Source organism: Podarcis tiliguerta (genome assembly GCF_965153285.1).
Source record: "Podarcis tiliguerta genome assembly, chromosome: 10".
Taxonomy (NCBI): Eukaryota; Metazoa; Chordata; class Lepidosauria; order Squamata; family Lacertidae; genus Podarcis; species Podarcis tiliguerta.
Window position 1 is genome coordinate 22613492 of NC_139543.1, and position 19210 is coordinate 22632701.

Genomic DNA, 19210 nt, shown 5'->3' on the forward strand with positions numbered 1-19210 from the left:
ACTCCAATCTGATCCTAAACCCTCTTACTTCTGAGAATCTTCTGCTGAGTTCATTGATGATTACTTCTGGATTAAAACTCTTAACATTGGAATCTATGTGCATATTTACTCAGAAGTAAGTTCCACTGTGTTCAACGGGGATTACACCCTAGTAAAAACAATTTAGATTGTAAGAAGGGGTGATTACAGGATTTTCTGGGCCCAGTTCACTCTGCATGTGAATTGGGCTCTCCAGTCCGGCTGTAGAAGAGGACATGGATTTCTATAAAATGTGCATATGCTTTGTGTTGTAGGTAAATGTATGTCCTTTTTTGCAGGTGGAGTTGAGGCCCTCAACATAAATCAGTTGTTGCAAGCATCATAAAATGTGTAACAGAATGTGAACGGGTATTTCCATAGTAAAAAAACCTTTACTTGTTGGATTTCTGCCTGTCACACACTTCTTAAAAGCACAAGAATCCTGCTTCCCTCAATGCCAACCCTAAACCAAAACCAAGGCTGCACTTCTGTACCCACTGACCTAGGAGTGAGTTTTGCATTTGTCATTGGGGAGTAGAGTGGGGGATTCTTTAACATCCACTTGCATGTGGTAGAATTAGCAAAAAATAATTTATAGGGAGAACCTGATCTCAGATGAAAGCACCACAGGAATGAGGCATCCTGGTTTATAGGAAAAACAGAGATTCCTATTGCCTGGTTTCCCCCCAAAAAAACAGCTCTGATTTCACTCATTGGCCAAAAACACTGAATGGTGACAATAGACAGGCTTGGTCATCACACAGAAATCAGTTAGAAGGGTATCTGCACATTTTGCTTCATAACTTTTTAGAAGGGCTAGAGAATTGAATTTTTTTAAATGAAAGATCAGTCTGGGGGCCTTGCAAGCTGTGGGTCTGGTAGATCAGCACCTTCTGTACCTGTCTTTTGGTAACCCTAAGTCCCACAAACCCAGTTTGCACTATTAAATCCTCGCTTAATGAGCCAAATTATTCACAGGTTTAGTGTGTTTGCACACATCCCCTTCACTCCTACTTCATTCACCCCTTTGTGTGAGCAGGGAACAAACCAGGAAGCCACAGCAAACCACAGTTTCTTGTTACATGTGAACCAGGAATATCAATACAGTCAGGAACCCTCCCCAGCAGGCTCTATCATGGTTAACAGCTTCTGGCAAAGCCAGAGCAAAGGGGCTGAGTGGTCTGGATTTGATTGTGCAAATGCAGCTACTGTGTTCAATGACATTTACAGTTTAATAAGTGAGTATAGGACTGCAGCTTAAGACTGCACCAATCCTAGCACATCAGGCTTTTAAATGTTCTTTTTTAAATACAACTGCATCAGTGCAACACTGGAACAAGTCAACATTAAATATGGCTTAACAAAAATAAAGGAAGTGTCACTATTTGTGACCCATGGGGTCACAAATTCAATATAAATTTCCACTACCCAATGAACAACACAGAGCTTTGTATTGGCAGTTAATATCAGAAATATATAAACCAGGAGAGGCAAACCGTTTTTTAGCCTGAGGGTCCTATACTCTCATGAGAAAACATCTGGGAACCATATGCTGGGTGTGGGCAGGGTCAGAGGTAAGCGTGGATGGGACTATAAAGAATAGTGAGGCGGGGAACAATAGATGTGACTCCTACCTTTGTACAGCAGATTGTATTCTAGCCATATAAAAGTCAGAAGATTCTACATGGTCACACCCATACATCTCTCCAAACTCCATGAAGGTAAGCAAGAGGCATTATCACAGTTCACAAGTACTTTCCAGCCATGCAAACACATTCAAGAATAGCAATGAGCAGGACTGGTGAGGGCTGTGGCTATGGTAGAGTGGTGTTGTCTAGATACAGACTCAGTGGGCTATATTCAGCACCAATCCTTGACATAAATTTCAAGGTTTCATTATAAAATTCTCTATCCCCCCCCCCCCAGTGTGTCACAATTCAAATTATGTTAGATGCATATAAATAAGTTAATTTCTTAACTTACTTAACCAAGACCAAGCTTAAGAGACAAATCAGAGCTTTAAAGTATAACTGCATTTACTCAGAATTAGAAGTCAGTAAATGCTCTCCTTTATTCATCATGATAGGGACAAGGTCTACCTCCCCTCTTCTCTGGAGTAGCTATAAGGAAAAAGCAAGCTTTTACTTCTAATTTTGATTAACTGCAGTTTAGTGTTGCATTTGGATCCTAAACTATAGCAAACCTTAACTACGGTTTGCAGAAAAAAATCTGAAGTTGGCTTCTTTCAAACAAACCCATCCAGCAATGACTGTCTGTGAGGCCTGAATGCATCTACAAGCTGTGATTAATAAAAAATGAAAGAAACGTCTTCAAATCCCTCCTTGCTGCTATGCCAGAGAAGGAAGGCAGGGAAGCAGACAACACCAGGGCTCACTGTGGCTCATTTCCATTCAAATAAACCATGGTTTATCATGAAGTTCAAATGAAGACTTTGTGTTCTCTTTTTACATCATCTGTTATCCTCGGATAACAACTTCTGAATTCATTTTAACATCCTATTTGTTCAAGGAGTAATATTTGAAAGGCTGAAGTAAGGGCTACTTTGGATGCTACATTTTACGTAGTATTGCAGAGGCAACACTGGGAAAATCAGAGGCTCTTTACTCACATCTTTCATCCTGAAACAACAGCAAGGCTATCATCTTCGGCAGATAAGAGTTCAGAGGTCCATAGAGCAACACAGTGATCTGTGAATGACCCAAGATAATCAGCAATGGATCTTCCGTATGTGTATGGATTCCCTGGAGTAAGGTGTTACTTCATGTAGCACAAACAGGATGCCCTAATCCAGGGCCCTGAATCCCTGTCCCCATGCATGTCTAGCACAGAGCTGTATTACAGCAGCCCTGAGAGAAAAGTACTCACAGTTTCAAATAGTAACAAATATGTCTCTTCTTTCCAAGCAAAATTTCAGCATCCCCTGGGGAAATGTCCACTTATTTATTTATGTTGTCTTCACTTGCCGTCAGTGGCACCATCAACTGCCCAGTGTGACTGGGCCAACCCAGTCAGTTGGGCAGGGTACAAGTAATAAATTATTATTATTATTATTATTATTACTACACCAAATTTAGCTATGCAACATTTTGACACAATCTCCATTCACTACATGATTGGGTGGGATCATATATGTGACTAGCCAGCAAGGAGACAAATGCAGCAACCTAGGGGTTAAATGGCACGGAACCAAAGGAAAATAATGTTCTCAGGGTTGGGAAAGTCAGTATTTGTACAACTCTAAAAGCGTTTTTTCTTTTGGATAGGGTTCAAATCCCCCCGCCCCAATCACCAATTACTAGTTTCCACAGAAAATATTTGCCATCCCTAGTAAATATCCTATTTTCTACTTCTCATTTTGGTCCCACATGGAAGTTGTCAAAAATCACCTCTGCACAGCAGCCTTCCATGTGGCAACTTTAAGCATTTCAAAACAATTTCGCTGGCAGCGCAAGCTCCCCACCCCACTACCACCAGCCACATGAACTGCATGGCACCAGCATAAAGAGACTCCCTGTGATTACGGCTAACCACATGGTTAGTGGCTTTCAAACATTTCAAATATCACATGAAGCACGGTCACCTAGAAGTCATTTTTGGCAGCCTGCATGCAGTGCCTGTAACATTTCAATCAGCCTTTGGTTTAAAAGAAAGTGAAACACTGAATGCACTCAAATGCCTGTTTAGATACAATGGCATCAGCTTGAAAACTTTCTCTATACTTATGAGGGAAGTAAGAAAAGCATGGGTTGTATTGTGAGAGGAAGAACAACATTATTACTACTCCAAGGAATACATGCACACCTTAAGAACCTTCCATTTTTCAGCAGTGAAATAACAAATATTTGGCTCACATAAAACAAGTCAGAACTAGCTTTTGACAGCAGGGCCTGGTTCCACTCCTTTTGCTAAGTCATTTATAAACAACCATAAAAGCGAAACAAAAAACCACCGCTATCCTCATCGGATTAACAAGATTTATATTTATAATCTGAACGTATTTTTCTATTAAATATTATGAACAATAGCTGAAGCACATGATAAAAACATTCTTTTTGGATCCTTACACAATATGAAGAGAGGGCAGGGGGAGCCCTTCACACACAACCAGTTCGATAACATACATCGTTCTAATAGCAGGAGGGGTTGCTCTTTGCATATTCAGATAATTGTTCTGAAAGCTTTCCATTCCTGAAAAATTGCCACTTTACAACCAAGTGTTCAGAGTGAAGAATGTGCACAAAATTCCCCAGCTATCTGTAGGAAGATTATTTGTATAGCGCCTATTGGACCCGAGATTGTTCTGCTTCACTCTGTGTGACCTTTTAAGCCACTACAAGCTTCTATAAAAGGGGTTCTTCTTGCGTAGTAACGTTTCTTAATAAATTACAGTTCTAATAGTAAAGCTAAAGCCATTTGCAAAAATGTAAATATGGAAGAATGCAACAAGGTACAGTTGTATACCTATATTTAGGTGTGCTTGAGTGCTACAGCGATTAGGTCTCAGATGTAAAGATGATTTACTAACCTGCAATGGTCTCTGTTTATCACTGCTCTTGGGAGATTTCAGCCCAGTTGTCTGTTGCTGTAAAAGCAGCTGTCTGGCTGCCTGCAAAGCCTGCAAGTAAATACAATATCAAGGTAAATAATTTTTGAACATTTAATTGAAAATGTTATTGCATGTTACTTACCCAATGTTAACTTTCAAGCATAATTTGATCTTCCCTTATTCAATCTGAAAACAGAAGACTTCCCATTTTCTTTAAACACACCAAGAAAATTCCACAGAAAGTACTTATGCGAGATATTGTGAAAAAGTATATATGTGCAACAAATCCTCAAGGAAATAGCATTAATTTGTATAAAGTGCTTGAAGAGGAAAAATCATAAACCGCATCAATAGCCTCATCTCCACAAGGAACTTGTCTTTAAGTGTTCAGCTAAAATGCTCACACCCTTGTAAATCATCATTCAATTTGCATTTTCATATTACAATTTTTAAGCAAAAGCAGTAGACTTCAAGTGTTACCGGAAGCTGTAATTAAATTTGACGAATCAACATCAGATTATCTTGAAAGTGAATTAATAAGGATATTCATTGAAGATTAAAAACACTTTTTTGTACTTACAATTCAAGGGGAAACCTCTCGTTTGACAAAATAAAGTGGAGTTTTAATGCCAAATAAAATTAAGAGGCTTTCATTTGCATTCTTCGTAAACTCTGAGAACAAAGAAATCACTACCTAGCCAATCAGATTAGCTTCTGTGGGTGATAGCACTGCAATCAAAATATAGCATTAAAAAAAATCTTTTCATTTGAATTAAGTAAAACAAAACTGAGCACAAGAGAAAGATGCCAATTACCAGGAAAATAGCTAACTTTAAAATGTGGTCTACAAAGCGGAACAACTAATGTGGACAGTAAAGTCTTTTTTTTTTTTTAAAGGAACCCTTCAAAACCAACTATAAGAAACTACTAAGACTCCTTCATTCACTTTTATATCATATAACAAATCCAGTGAGTTGCTACTTTGTGATATGAAAATATTAAAAGTACGTTTTATTTTATTTTCTGTAGAACTGGCACAGAAAACTGTTTGCAAATACAGAGCAATGATTACCTGAACAATATGCACCCTAAAATTGCCAAACTGGTAAAGAAAGGTATAGTTTTGATTAGACTCAAATGAGCTGCTTTTTTAAAGATAGTTTCCAGTAGCCATGACAACAGTTGCTTTGACAAGATGTGCATATGGCATTACACTGCCAGCTGGTATGAACAATGTTTGAACTACTGCATTGAGATGCTGAGCAAACAGAAAAAGTTGCCACGTCTTAACCCTCAGGGAAAGCAGTCATCCCCTGATCAATTATGAAAAGACAGAGAGAGGGCTGCTACAGTCTGGCTCCATACAAGTTTTCTGAGAAAGCACGCAGACACAGCAAACCAAAGTAAACAAACTGCACGCACTATCGCCAGCTCCTAAGAACACAGATTTGTCCGCCTGTAAAAGGCACCAGTACGTGGCTGAAGCATACCCACAACAATCCTCTTGCTGTTTCCTTGGGGTTTTCAAGTAATTGCAGACCAGCATGAGCCCTACGAAACCACCCTAGCTTGCTTTAAATTCAAGTGCAACAGATTTTAAAAGGGGATCACAAAGCTTGCTGAGGAAAGGCAGGCCTCTTATTTATTCCTGAGCCTAAAGAGATGTCTGCCTATATTAAGCCAAAAAATGTTTTAGAATGCAGAGTGGTAGCTATAGGTTTACAGTAGTACCATGGAGGCTTGGAAGCACCATCAAGGGATGGGACAGCGGGCTTTTAGGAGAAGAATATGGCCAAGGTTGTCTCCCAGACTACGTACACATTGGCGGCTTAAAACACCATGAGGCTGTTTCCCCTGTTTCAAGTCACATTTGCATCGTGCAAAGCACAGAGGATGAAGAGGTGTCTATACCTGATGCACATTACCTGTTTGCTTTCCCCACCCGTGGAAAGCTCCCCCATAACACCTATTCATGAAGCTGTCATCTGTGCACCTATCTGCTGGTGTCTCTAATGCACCAAAGTGAATATGGCTTACGTCTTCTACCTGGATGGAAGGGGAAAATGCACCAAACAGCAGCATTTCTCAAGAAGCTACAGCATCGATATGGATGTGGCTAATATTGTGTGTATGTTGCTTCCAAACCTAGAAATGGAGCATACTTGATGCAGAGTAAACTGTAATGTGCACACAACCTCTGACAGCTTCTCATTCCATCCCTTTGATCTGGTACTAGGGTTTACAGCAATCCCTGGTTTACAAAACAAGGAGCCAGTCTCAGCAATGTGCATGTAAGAAATGAAAGCAGAACAACCATGGCACATGCCCCTATCAGGAAGCTGCCTTATACTGAAAAAGATCATTGGTCCACCTGGCTCAGAACTTCTCTCATCTGGTGCCCTCCAGATGTTCTAGACATTCCTGACCACTGGTCATGTTGGTTGTGGCTGATGAAATTTGTAGTTCAGAACATTTGGGGAACACCAGGGTGTGGAATGATGCTCTACCACTGACAGAAAGTGGATCTCCATGTTATTGGAGGGGTTTCCTACCTGGAACCCCAAGGACTGAACCTGGGATATTTTATATGCAAAAGGAGCACCCTTCTCCTGTCTTAAACTTGTGTGTTCAATTGCTAAATGCGAATTAAAATGTTAAATTTGTATGAAAGGGTATCTTAGAAATGCTGACAACTGAAATACTGTGAGAAGTACAGATTGTGGTTGTAGACTCTTGGGCTGGGCTTTAAGTGTTTTTGTTGTGCGGGTTGTTGCTATTATTGATATTTTTGTATTTTTATTTTGGCTCTTATAATTTATTTGGGAGCTGTTCCAATTTGGTTGTGTTTTTTCCGGTGTTTTATTTATTGTTTATGGCTGCTTTTGTTATGTTGTAATGCATTTTTTCACTTTGAGCATGGTTTGAACTATGGAAAGGAGACATATAAATAAAATTATGCAAGTATGTATGGTAAACAAATAGAGACGAGTACCTTAAATTCTCCTTTTGTCAATTCACTTACTCATATTAAATGCATGATAAATGAGTGAGCTATGAATGATGTATGGAATTTGTCACTGCTTAGTATATGGTGGAATTAGTGCATCTTTCAAAACTGAGGATAATTTGATTTGGTAAGATTTGTGTATCATTTAAGTATCATATACTTACACCGGGGGTGGGGGGGTGGGGGGCTCAACACAATTTACAGTATCTCTAATATAAGAAAACATGAGAAAAGCATTAAAACTGTATATAATATCAGTAAACACACACTAAAGCCTGGATTGAGTAGCTATCATTAAAGCTGCCCATAAGCCTGGAAGAATAAAAATTATTTTTCTGGTGCAGAAATGATAGTTAACTTGGCACCGTACATGCCTTCCTGGGGAAAGCGCTCCAAAGTCCAGGGTTGCACTATTACAGTCCTGAGAAGGTCCAGTCTCCCATTCTGTAAACTTATATGAAGATCCGTCTGCCCTTTTAACACAATTAGCAAAAATTCTCAAAATGGGTTGATGAAACAAATTGCAACTTTTCACTGAAAACGAGCAGTTTAGAAATGAGGAGCAGTTTAGAGGTTTGGGAGGTGGTCATGTCCAAATTCCAAAAACATCTGTGTGGAATTAAGTAGCATTTTTACTTAACAAAGTAATCTAATTCAGTAAAAGTATGGAACATGTGACAGCTTAAAACAATAAAGCCACTGAGGATGTGGATTAAAGTAATAATACCATTCCGGACAACAGGTGTCCAGAACAGGCAATATTACACAAAATATTGATCATGTGGCTTTGGGAACACATTGCTGCACACTATTTACAGGTAAATACTGCTGTGACTCCTAAACTTATAAGGAACATACAAATAAACTGATATACTCTTGATAATTGTAAAACCTTAAACAGATAATAATATTTAACCAGGTTTGTAAATCTTAGGAGCCAGTGTGATTCTCTGGATTTTACAGCTACTGAGATTCTGTGTATACATACAAGTTCCTGTTACGTGCATATTCAGGAGCTACATGTTTTAATTACACCACTTTTTTTGGTGTTAAGCAGGACTGAAATTGCTTAATATATACAAATTAATTTATTATTTTATAAATATGTTGTTTTCCTCCTTTTCAAAAAAAAATTTCTAAAAGAAAACAGATGTCATTCATATTGTTTCGTTAAAAACAGGAATGTTTAACCTATCAGCCTGTTGCATTTGAGATGTTAAAATGAAAAATGACATCTATGGCCATTAATATCTTCAATGTATAAACAGCACAGCGTGACACATTCTTGAGAGCTGAAGGCTACAAAATCTCTCTGAAACATAAATAACAAAGCACTCAGAATCATATTTGATGTTGATATTCATCTCTGCTGCCTGGGCTCCTTATGAAAATAGATGCAGCCCAAATGGATCTCCTATAATTGGTTTCAGATAGCGGGGTCAGAAGAAATACGATACAAGAAACTATTACATGGAACAGGCGAAACAAGAATGTTTATACAAGCACTACCCTGTTAAACTGACAATGGGCGTATACTTTACAGATAACCAGAAGGAAGAGGGGGGGAGGAAGACTTGTCATAAGAGATTATTTTTATTCTCCATTTTGTTACGGAATATTTTAACTTTTACTATATAATGTAAAAATAGGCTCTTTTAAGCAAGAATGGCACAAGATGTCTCAAACCACTTGGAAACAGTGACCAGAACACTATCAAATGCAGCATCTATGTGAGTGAATAATTGCCCAGAAAGTTGAATACCAGTCAAATTTAATTTAAAAAGGAAAAGAGGATTAGTTATATGAACTCATACAGCTGCCTTATACAGAGTCAGATCATGGGTCCATCTAACTCAGGGCTGATCTGCATTAAGGTGGGTTTTTAAACCAGTATTTTTGCTTCTTGCCTGCTTGGTGATGCGTTCTCTCTCTCTCTCTCTCTTTCTCTCTCTCTCATGCATGCTTATACTGATACCACTACTTCTAAGCCTTTGCTCTGGGATTTCTGAGACTAGTTTTATGCTGACTTTTTTGAGTTTTCGCATTACTGCGCATGCGCACCAGCCACTACTGGCATCAGTGGGAGTGGCTTCTTTCCTGCAGAACTGGTTCAGTAGCCTTTGCCCCACCCTCATGTTTGACCATACAGGGGATCTGTGTGGAGGAAGTGGGATCTCCCATTTCATTCCCACTGACCATAGAGCCATGTTAATGACGGTCATACAGAGAAGAAAGTCCTGGTTGTTACTTTGCAGTGTGTACCTGCACAGCTCCAAATACAAGAATGACTTTAAAGAGCAATGACTGTGAGCAAGTGGGAAGCCCAGCAACAAAGCATCACAGCCTGAGTGACAAAGCAATAAGGGAAAAAGGTAAAGCATCCAGAATGGTTCAAGAGATTCTACAAAACGATCAAAGAATGTTAGGTGTTTCTTTTTTCTTTTTTTACAATTCAGAAAAAATACAAGTGAGGCCCCCACAAGAAAATAATGCAGTGTATTCCTGTGTGCGTTACCTGAGCTTATGGCTGAAGAAGCAAAAAAGACAAAACCAGGGGTTGGTACTCTAATTTGGGTTCCACTTCAAGTACAAACATGCTCATTATGTTCTGAGCATTTTAAAGTGCATGAAAGTCAATGGAGCATGAGGCTTCTGAATGCCTGATTTGGCCTATGAGGAGGAGGTCTGTGTGGAAGCAATTTAAGTAAATTGACCTTTGCTGCAACTTGAGAGATTCAGGTTTTTTTGTTTTTGTTTTACTAGGAGTCCAAAGCAGCCTCAGTTTCACCTATGGCCTGCAGTATTAACAATAAACTATAGTGCACGGCTGCTGCAAGCTACCCTCCCAACCTGCAAAGGAGTATAACAGTGAACTACACTGCCACCTCAGCCCAACCTTCTATTGAGGGATAAAAGCAAAAAAAATAGCACTTTGGGTTGTTGTACTCTCTCAACTCCAGCCCAAGTCCAAGCATGAGATAAGGGTCCAAAACTGGACAGCAAGGTTGTTGTAAACCTCTTTGAGCATAATCTGCAGAATTCAATATATATTGTTCCGATCTGGTGGAACACTCTGTCACAAGAGACCAGGGCCCTGCGGGACTTAACATCTTTCCGCAGGGCCTGCAAGACAGAACTGTTCCACCAGGCCTTTGGCCAGGGCACAGCCGGACTCCCTCCATTGGCAATCTTTGCAGAGCTCTGGCCCAATGGTTGCCAGTGGCTTGAATTAATTAATTTTATAATGAATGATTTTAAAGTGTTGTTTGTACTGTTTTATTGTTGTTAGCCGCCCTGAGCCCGGCTTCGGCTGGGGAGGGCGGGATATAAATAAAATTTATTATTATTATTATTATTTATTACTACAAAAAACACTCTTCCAGTGGCTATCACATCTATTAGCTGAAACCGGTAAATGTTGCCTCCAAGTTCAGAGGCAAAATATCTCTGAACTGCAATTGCTCAAGGGCAAATAAATGGAGAATGTTTGTCTTCAGACCCTGGTTGTGGGCTTCCTGGTTGACCAATGTTGCCTGTCAGGCCAGTATTGGAAGCAGGGTGTTGAACTGCATGGTACTCTTGGCCTGATCCATTACAGTTCTTATGGTTAGAGATACAAACACTCATGGTAAACATTTATTTAAATCGAACACAAAAATCAAACAACCAGCCAATGTGTTGTAGGACAACAAACCAGTGAAACAGGGGACTACTGGGATATAAATGAATTATATACATCAGTCCTAATAATACAAGATGTTGGAAAGTTACTCACACTCAAACAAGTCATTTCACACACTACAACTTAGTAATTGCAGTATAGAGGGCAAAAAGGGATAATGTTTTAGAATGGTTAGACAAACTAAAAAACCAACACAACACTGAGTTGATGCCATTCCCTGTGGGTTCTTCAAGAATTCAAACATGAAATTGTCTATCAAAAGATAAACAACACACACATACACTCCATAACATTAGAAGGCCAACTATCTCCTTCAAAGGATCTAGATAATTTGGGGGTCTGTTGGCCTAACCCAGTGTCCCTCAATCTGGTACCCTCTAGATATCTGAACTACAATTCTATTAAACCCAGCCAGCATGACCAATGGTCACAGATGATGGGAAGTTGTAGTCTAAAACATTTTAAGTATACCAGATTTGGGAAACCTGGAGTAATCCCTATCCCTAGTACAGTGGTACCTCTGCTAACCAGGAAGTGGTTGCTCCAGATTAAGAACTTTGCCCCAGGATAATAACAGAAATCGTGTGCCAGCGGTTTAGCGGCAACAGGAGGCCCCATTAGCAAAAGCGCACCTCAGGTTAAGAACCGTTTCAGGTTAAGAACGGACATCTGGAACGAATTAAGTTCTTAACCCAGGGTACCACTGTAAATACTATGAAAAGTAGTGCAGTCAAAACATGTACAATAGCCCACAAAACTTGTGATTTATCATAAGCAGAGCCCTGCTGGATTAGGTCAAAGGCCCATTTAGTTTTTCTGACATTTTCCTAACTGTTAATTTCTGCATTATATTTTAGTTTTCACATAATGTAAAAGCCACTTCCAGAAATATAGTGGATACAGTGCAAGTTTACTGCTCATTTCCATGTAACAGGCTTCTAGGGGGAAAAATGTCTGCAAATAACATGGAAATGAGTGCTAAGCTTGAACTATATTCCACTATATTTCTGGAAGTGGTTTTTATGTCGTGTGAAAGCTAAAATATAATGTGGAAATTAGCAGGTAGGGAAATGTCAGGAAAACTGAATAATCTGCTGTGTGAATGCAGCCTGACAGAGGGAAAACAGATGCCATACTAGAATCAATATGGTGTCTGTAAAGGAGAGCTTTTAGAATAGACAGATGACAGGTTTCAGCAACAGATCTGTTGAACTGGTGTGCAGTAAGTTATTGGGACTCAGAAAACTTTTAAACAAAGTTCGAGAACAGCAGCTCATGGGGAAAGGAAACAACATCAAACTCATGGGATCAGAGGATAGGTCTCCTTAATGATCAATAGCTACTCAAAAACAGAAAGCACTACAAAAAAATAAATGAACAACATCACAATAGAGGGAAATAAATGGAGGGGTCTCCAAGGGTCTTTGGTGGAACTTGTGGTATTAATGCTCCAATGTGAGGTAGGAAAGTGAGAAAGGAAAGTTGCAGGTGACAGTGAGGGCATAACTTCTTGCTGGATTAAAAGCTTATTCAAAATAGAATGCTTTGAACTAGTCATCTCTCTTTCTTTAGATATCAGCCACTGTCCAGGGTGTGTGTGTTTTTAAAAGAAAATAAATCCTTTTGCTCCTACGCCATATTTCCACCGAATATTAACCCCTCAAGCCGGTGTTTTCGGCAAACAGACTCTCTGAGGGGTTTTCAGAGGGGGGTTTTCAGGAGAAAAGTGCATGGGAGGAAAGACTTGCTCCTCTCCCTATCTGCCATCCTGCTTAAGAATCAGGAACGCTTGAAACTACAGTATTTTTCGCCCCATAGGACGCACTTTTCCCCCTCCAAAAATGAAGGGGAAATGTGTGTGCGTCCTATGGGGCGAATACAGGCTTTCGCACAGACCCCTCTTGCTCTCCAGGCTTCAGGAAGCGTGCAGCTTCTGCATCGCTCTGGGACCCGTTCTGGGGGCTGGATTCGAGGGAAGCTTGGGCTTCCCGCGCCCCAGCCCCACACCTTGGGGGGGGGGGGAATAAATTTTTTTTCCTTTATTCCCCCCCCCCCCCAAAAAATCTAGGTGTGTCCTATGGGCCGGTGCGTCCTATAGTGCGAAAAATACGGTACTTATTTCCTTTCTTTAAAAAAGCCAGTTTTAAGCATGTTAGTGAATAAATGCTTTTAACATAATGTCTAGTGTGTTCCTAAATATTCAGAATGGTAAATTACAGGTAGGTTTCAAGGAATTCTCAAAGCACTGGACAGTCAGATGACAAATGAAATTTGTGTGTGGTTCAATCAACCTTGCAAGGGCCACATGCCAGCAGATGTAAGTGGACAAATAAGCAACAATGAGAAAATGAAGACAATCCTCCCCGCCAATCCCCAATTTGAGATCTTGGGGTTATCTAATGAAGCTGACTGACAGTAGACTCAGGACAGACTTAGCAAAAGCATGTTCACACAATGCAGCTTTAACTTGTTGCATAATTCACTGCTTCAAAATGTGCTGTGCCCCACTAGTTTAGATGGCTTTAAAATGGGAGTGTGCCTCTGAGGATCAGAAAGGCACACTGCCAGATTTGAAATGATACCATGAGGTGGTTCGTCTCTCCTGGATCCGGGAATGGTTAATGTTACAAAACACTGATTTTCTAGATCTGGAAGGATTTGATAATTGGTATCGACGGCATGCTTATCTAGGCTATGAAAAGGTTAAAGTCCACAAAGGTTTTTTGAACCATGTGGTAAGAAAATCGCTATACATGGTGTGGGCTAAATATAAGGGCTTGTTAGAACCTAAAACACCATGGTGGCTATCCCTGATAGAAGCATTCTCAGTCAAGAAAAAAAACATGAGAGGAGACTGCAACTTGCAAAGTTTTATTGGAAGAGAAGGAAAATAGGCTGAAGCTAGATAAAAAACTTGAAGAAATTGGAACCCACTTAACAGACTGGCTACAATATTTCCAGCTAAATGAGACATTCAAAAATGACAAACAGAGGGGCCTTTCCACAGAACTATCAAGATTCGAGAAAGAATTAATTGAAATTAAAGAAAAACCACTCTCTAAAATGTACAGACTCCTCCTAGAGTGAGATGTAAAAGTAAAATCGGTAATGGTCCAAATCGGTAAAGGTCCAATGAGCCAAAGATTTTGGCTACAACATTCAAATGGAAGCATGGGAAAGATTATGAAGTGAGGACTTGAAATCCACCATGTGCTATAATTCGAAAGAGAATTTTATGGAAATGCTTTACCGTTTGGTACCTAACACCTTCAAAACTGGCTAAAATGTATAAAACCAGGTAAAGCATTTGTTGGAGATGCAGAAAGGCAGAAGGCACGATAATCCATATGTTGTGGAATTGTAAAAAAAAGAGAGAATTTTGGGATATAATATATAATGAGCTTCAGAAAATGTTTAAATTTTCTTTCCAAAAAAAGCCTGAAGCCTTTCTGCTGGGAATAATGAGTAACAATATTCCAAAAAGTCTAAGGAGAATTTTTATGTATGCAATAGCTGCAGCAAAAATCTCAATAGCAAAAGAATGGAAAGGAGAATCTAGTCCTACTAAGTTGGACTGGCAGATGAAAATGCTAGAATACACAGTTAGCTAGAATGACAGGAAGACTTAGAGATGTTACAGAACAAACATTTAATAGAAAATAGGATACTTACAGAGTATACCTAAAAGAACATTGTAAAAATCTAAATTCTTTGGCAGGTCTGGATTGACTCCTGCATGATAGTAGGAAATTTTACAAAACCAATTACAACTGAGACAATTTAGGAAACACAATGGAAAGTGTGCAGTCAAAAATGTAACTTAGGAACCACACTGGGATGATTGGAAGTCATAATGGAATCTGTTCTGTATGAATCTAATTCTTTTCTTGGTAATTTGTATTGAGTTTGTATTGTTTTTGGTGATTGTTTTTCTTTGTAAAATTAATAAAGCATTAAAAAAGAAAAAGAAAAGAAAGGAAAGGCAACTGATAGGCCACTGCTTGAAACCAGAAACTACTCTTGAACCAGAAAGCGCTTGCACTGATTCAACAAGCCAATGCACTATCCACATCCTACAAGAGTGACAGAGTCTGGTGGAGCTAGCAAAAAAGTCATACATCTATCTCACATAGGAGACCTACAACTATATTCGAAATGTTTTCAGAGGGCTTACAGTACACCTTTTTCTCCTTCTGATAAATATCTGGTTAACCTGGGCCAGTCTTCTGTGGTGGTTTCAATTCAAATTTATTTTCTTTGGTGGCATGTGTACTGTGTTTTTATTTTTCTGTTGTGAAATACTGTAGCCAACCTGGAAAAGGCGTAGGGCACCCTCTTACCCCCCGCCCCCCGTGAGTCCAAGTCCTCAAACCACCTTGCTCTCAACTTTCTTCTGCAGAACAATTGGAAATGCTGGCAAATGTACTGCAAATCAAAGCCAATTCAAGTCTGTAGCTTTTCTGACTGTAGGCTTCAAAGGATACAGACATCAATGGGAACTACATAAATAGACAGTATCCTGAATCGGCCTCTGTCACTCACTGTTCAATAATGTTTATTATAAAATAAGCAAACTTTCCTAAGCACCACCGGTACCATATAATTAATACGTAATCAGGGATCATTTTAAAAGAAAATGATCTAGCTAGGTAATCAGTTACTATATTTTAGTTGCTTGTAAGTCGCTTTGGCACATTTTAGTGAGAAGAGATACACAAATTGAATAAATCCAAACACAGCTACCTGGATTTTCTACTGAGGTTAGATTGCACTCATCATTAAATGCTCTCTAAAGAGGATAAAGGGACGCAGGTGGCACTGAGGGATAAACCACAGAGCCTAGGACTTGCCGATCAGAAGGTCGGCGGTTCGAATCTCCGCAACGGGGTGAGCTCCCATTGCTCAGTCCCTGCTCCTGCCAACCTAGCAGTTCAAAAGCACGTCAAAGTGCAAGTAGATAAATAGGTACCACTCCGGCAGGAAGGTGAACGGCATTTCCGTGCGCTGCTCTGGTTTGCCAGAAGCGGCTTAGTCATACTGGCCACATGACCTGGAAGCTGTACGCCGGCTCCCTCAACCAATAAAGCGAGATGAGCACCGCAACCCCAGAGTCGGCCATGACTGGACCTAATGGTCAGGGGTCACTTTACCTTTTCAAAGAGGAAAAAATCCTAGTTGCTTATGGAAACTCTATAAGTTTCCTTTAAAAGGTGACAATGTAACAAAAGTATTGGTTTAAGAAGACGTAGGACATCTCTCCCCCGTCTAATTAATCAGCTAAAATCTTTCTTGTTGCCTTTGTGAATTAGTCAATTGAAATTTTAGGGGAAGTTCACAAATATAGTGATGAATGATTGCAACGAAAACATATCTGTCATTCTGGAATCAAAATGTATATTTTTGTAAGTTCTTTTGGCTGCCCATTCATTTTCTATGCTCAGAACTGGGAGCACTTACCATGTTAAAGAGCATCTTACGGTTAGATGGCTGATATGTAACAGAAAGATTCAAGGCTTGTGAAGGAGGCAAATACTATCAGTTTAAACACCACTTTATACACCACTTTTATTTTGTAAAGTGTTTCATAATCTTTAGCTTTTTTGTATTCTTCTTGGTTGTATAAGCTCCAAACTAAGGCTGGGAGCTAATATTAATAAATAATAATATGCACCTCTCAGGAACAATGCACAATACTATTACTTATCCAGCACAGAGAACAGGAATTGCCGATTTGCTCTGATACAGATGAGGTGTTGTTGACTGAAAAGGAATGTGTGTGTGATTATTCACCACCCAGAATTCACAGACACTACAGAATTAACATGCAATCGGGGACTATTTTAAAAGGCAATGTCTAGCTATCTAGATTTTCTACTGAGGTTAGATTGCATCCACCATTAAATTCTAACTAAACAGAAAAAGAAACAGTAATAAACAGATGAATGCATCATGAAGTTTCATAATGCTATTTAATAAAAGGAAATTAATCACATAATTGTCATAAACCTATTTTCAAACAGCAATCTATCAGAAGGAAATTATGCATCTGTAGTTATTGACCTTTCATTTCAGCATGACTGATACATAATTAGACTAGTTTTGTGAAAAATAATAGTTAATTACCAGAACATTTTTTACTTTAATTGTTTGGGGATATTATTATTATTTGCAGCTTAATATATTTTTCTCTGTATGTAAGATGCTAATGTATACACAATACAATAGCAATGTATTTTACAGAAAAAGCTTTTATGCTTAAAATGAAATACACTTTCTATTTTCTCTGCGCCAATCTGCGATAAAAAGAACTTTGAAAACAGGTTTGTGGGGTTTTTTTACAGAGTGTCTGTACAACACCTCAACTTTTTTGCGGCAATTCATTATCTTGCTATGAGTGACTCATTTTCCATCCTGGAATTAGCATCATAAAACAGAAGACCCATCCTTTCCATCAAAGGGATCTGTTTGATGAGGGTGTGCTAGTGAAACTGGGCTAGCAGTAGATGCGTTTTCAGAGTCCAAATCCTCTTCTACTCACTATCTTTCAAGTAATGAAAAATCAGCCTTTCTCTACTGCCAAAATGATCTTTTGCAGAGAAATGATAGGAAGGGGTACTCATCCCAATCAAGGGCTCCTTGTGTTGGCTAAGCAGGAAGGGAGGCTGCACTTATCCAAGCTCAAGTTCTGCAGGTCCAAGACTAATGCTTATACACACTGCAATTTATCTCTTAAATCAGTGGTTCCCAATGCAGAAGCCATTTTTCAAAAACCAAGCCATGCACTCCCTACTTTTGAAAACTTTAGTATCTCTATGGTAGTTTTTGTTATGTGAATGGGGCCGCTGACACCCTGGGTGGGTTATGCAGACGCCCTGGGGTCCGTGGACCACCACCTGGGAACCACTGTCCTGAATGTTCAGCCCCTACATGATGTGACATTTGGGTGGAGGCAATGAGTTGTTCCAGCCACTTGCCAATTTCCTGCAGAGAGACTTATGGAAAGACGTCATCAATAACAAAGGGGTAGGGGAAAACAGGTGAAATTGCATAGTTCTGCTGCCACACTGCACAAATTGTTACGTTGTCACTCTTTCTGAATGCTGTTGATTAATTTATGATTTTGCAATGTTTACATAGTACATGGTTTTACTTGTTGTATGGAGCTGTACATAACCCACCCTGGGACTGGATGGTGGAGAGTTGGTACACACACAAATGCTATTGGGAAGGAAGTGTACATGACGATGTACCATCCTTTCCAATTCCAATGACAAATGTCAGCCATTTGCTTTTCCATACAATGTCCCAGGAATGGGAAACAACAGTATGTCATTGTGTACTGGCATTTCCCAGGAGCATTAGAAGCTGCTATTACTACTACTACTACTACTACTACTACTACTACTACTACTACACAATGGCAGCAGTAGCAGCAGGGCTGCCAGCTTTCTGATTTATTACATGAAAAAAGAAAAAGCCACTGACAACTGAGTACTTTGGAACCCCCTTCCTTGAACATGGTTTACTGGGGTTTTAACAGACATCTAGGAAAAGAGGACATGGATCCAGAAAGCTCTAGAAACCAAACCATCCAGTATTAAGCAGGACACCTGATACCTGACCACCCTTGAGCTATGTGAGCTTGCTCTTATTTTCTTCATGCATGAAGCCATTGTGGGAGGTTGATGGGCTCAATGCATAAATAAAACAAGCAACCTTCCTCCCCGGAACTGCAGCACTAAAGGCACAAAACTGTGTTGGCTGGACAAGGTGGGGAGGGTTATTTTCTTCTAGCTTTGGCCTCTGAAAAAGTCCATCTTCGAGGCTGAGAGGAGGGAACTGGCTTAGATAATGCCTTCAAGGACCATTCTTCCAATTCATCATCACTCTTTAAATTGCAAGAGGATATTTCCCCTCACAGTTTTAAGGACCCAAT

General features: G+C 39.6%; 1 protein-coding gene across 28 annotated transcripts in view; it reads right to left on the reverse strand.

Annotated features, from left to right (window-relative positions):
* Positions 1–19210, reverse strand: part of FOXP2 (forkhead box P2) — a 345911-nt gene that overhangs the window by 113671 nt on the left and 213030 nt on the right. For 23 of the 28 annotated variants that reach the window (XR_014502095.1, XR_014502096.1, XR_014502097.1 and 20 more), the window contains one exon: positions 4565–4654. Coding sequence is in view for 22 of the 28 variants with exons in the window: in XM_083399658.1 (XP_083255784.1) it covers positions 4565–4654 (90 nt within the window). In the remaining 6 variants the exon portion in view is untranslated. Of the gene's footprint in view, positions 1–2647; positions 2727–4564; positions 4655–19210 lie in introns of all 28 variants that reach the window. The other 5 variants (XR_014502099.1, XM_083399668.1, XM_083399666.1 and 2 more) reach the window with 1 other exon arrangement.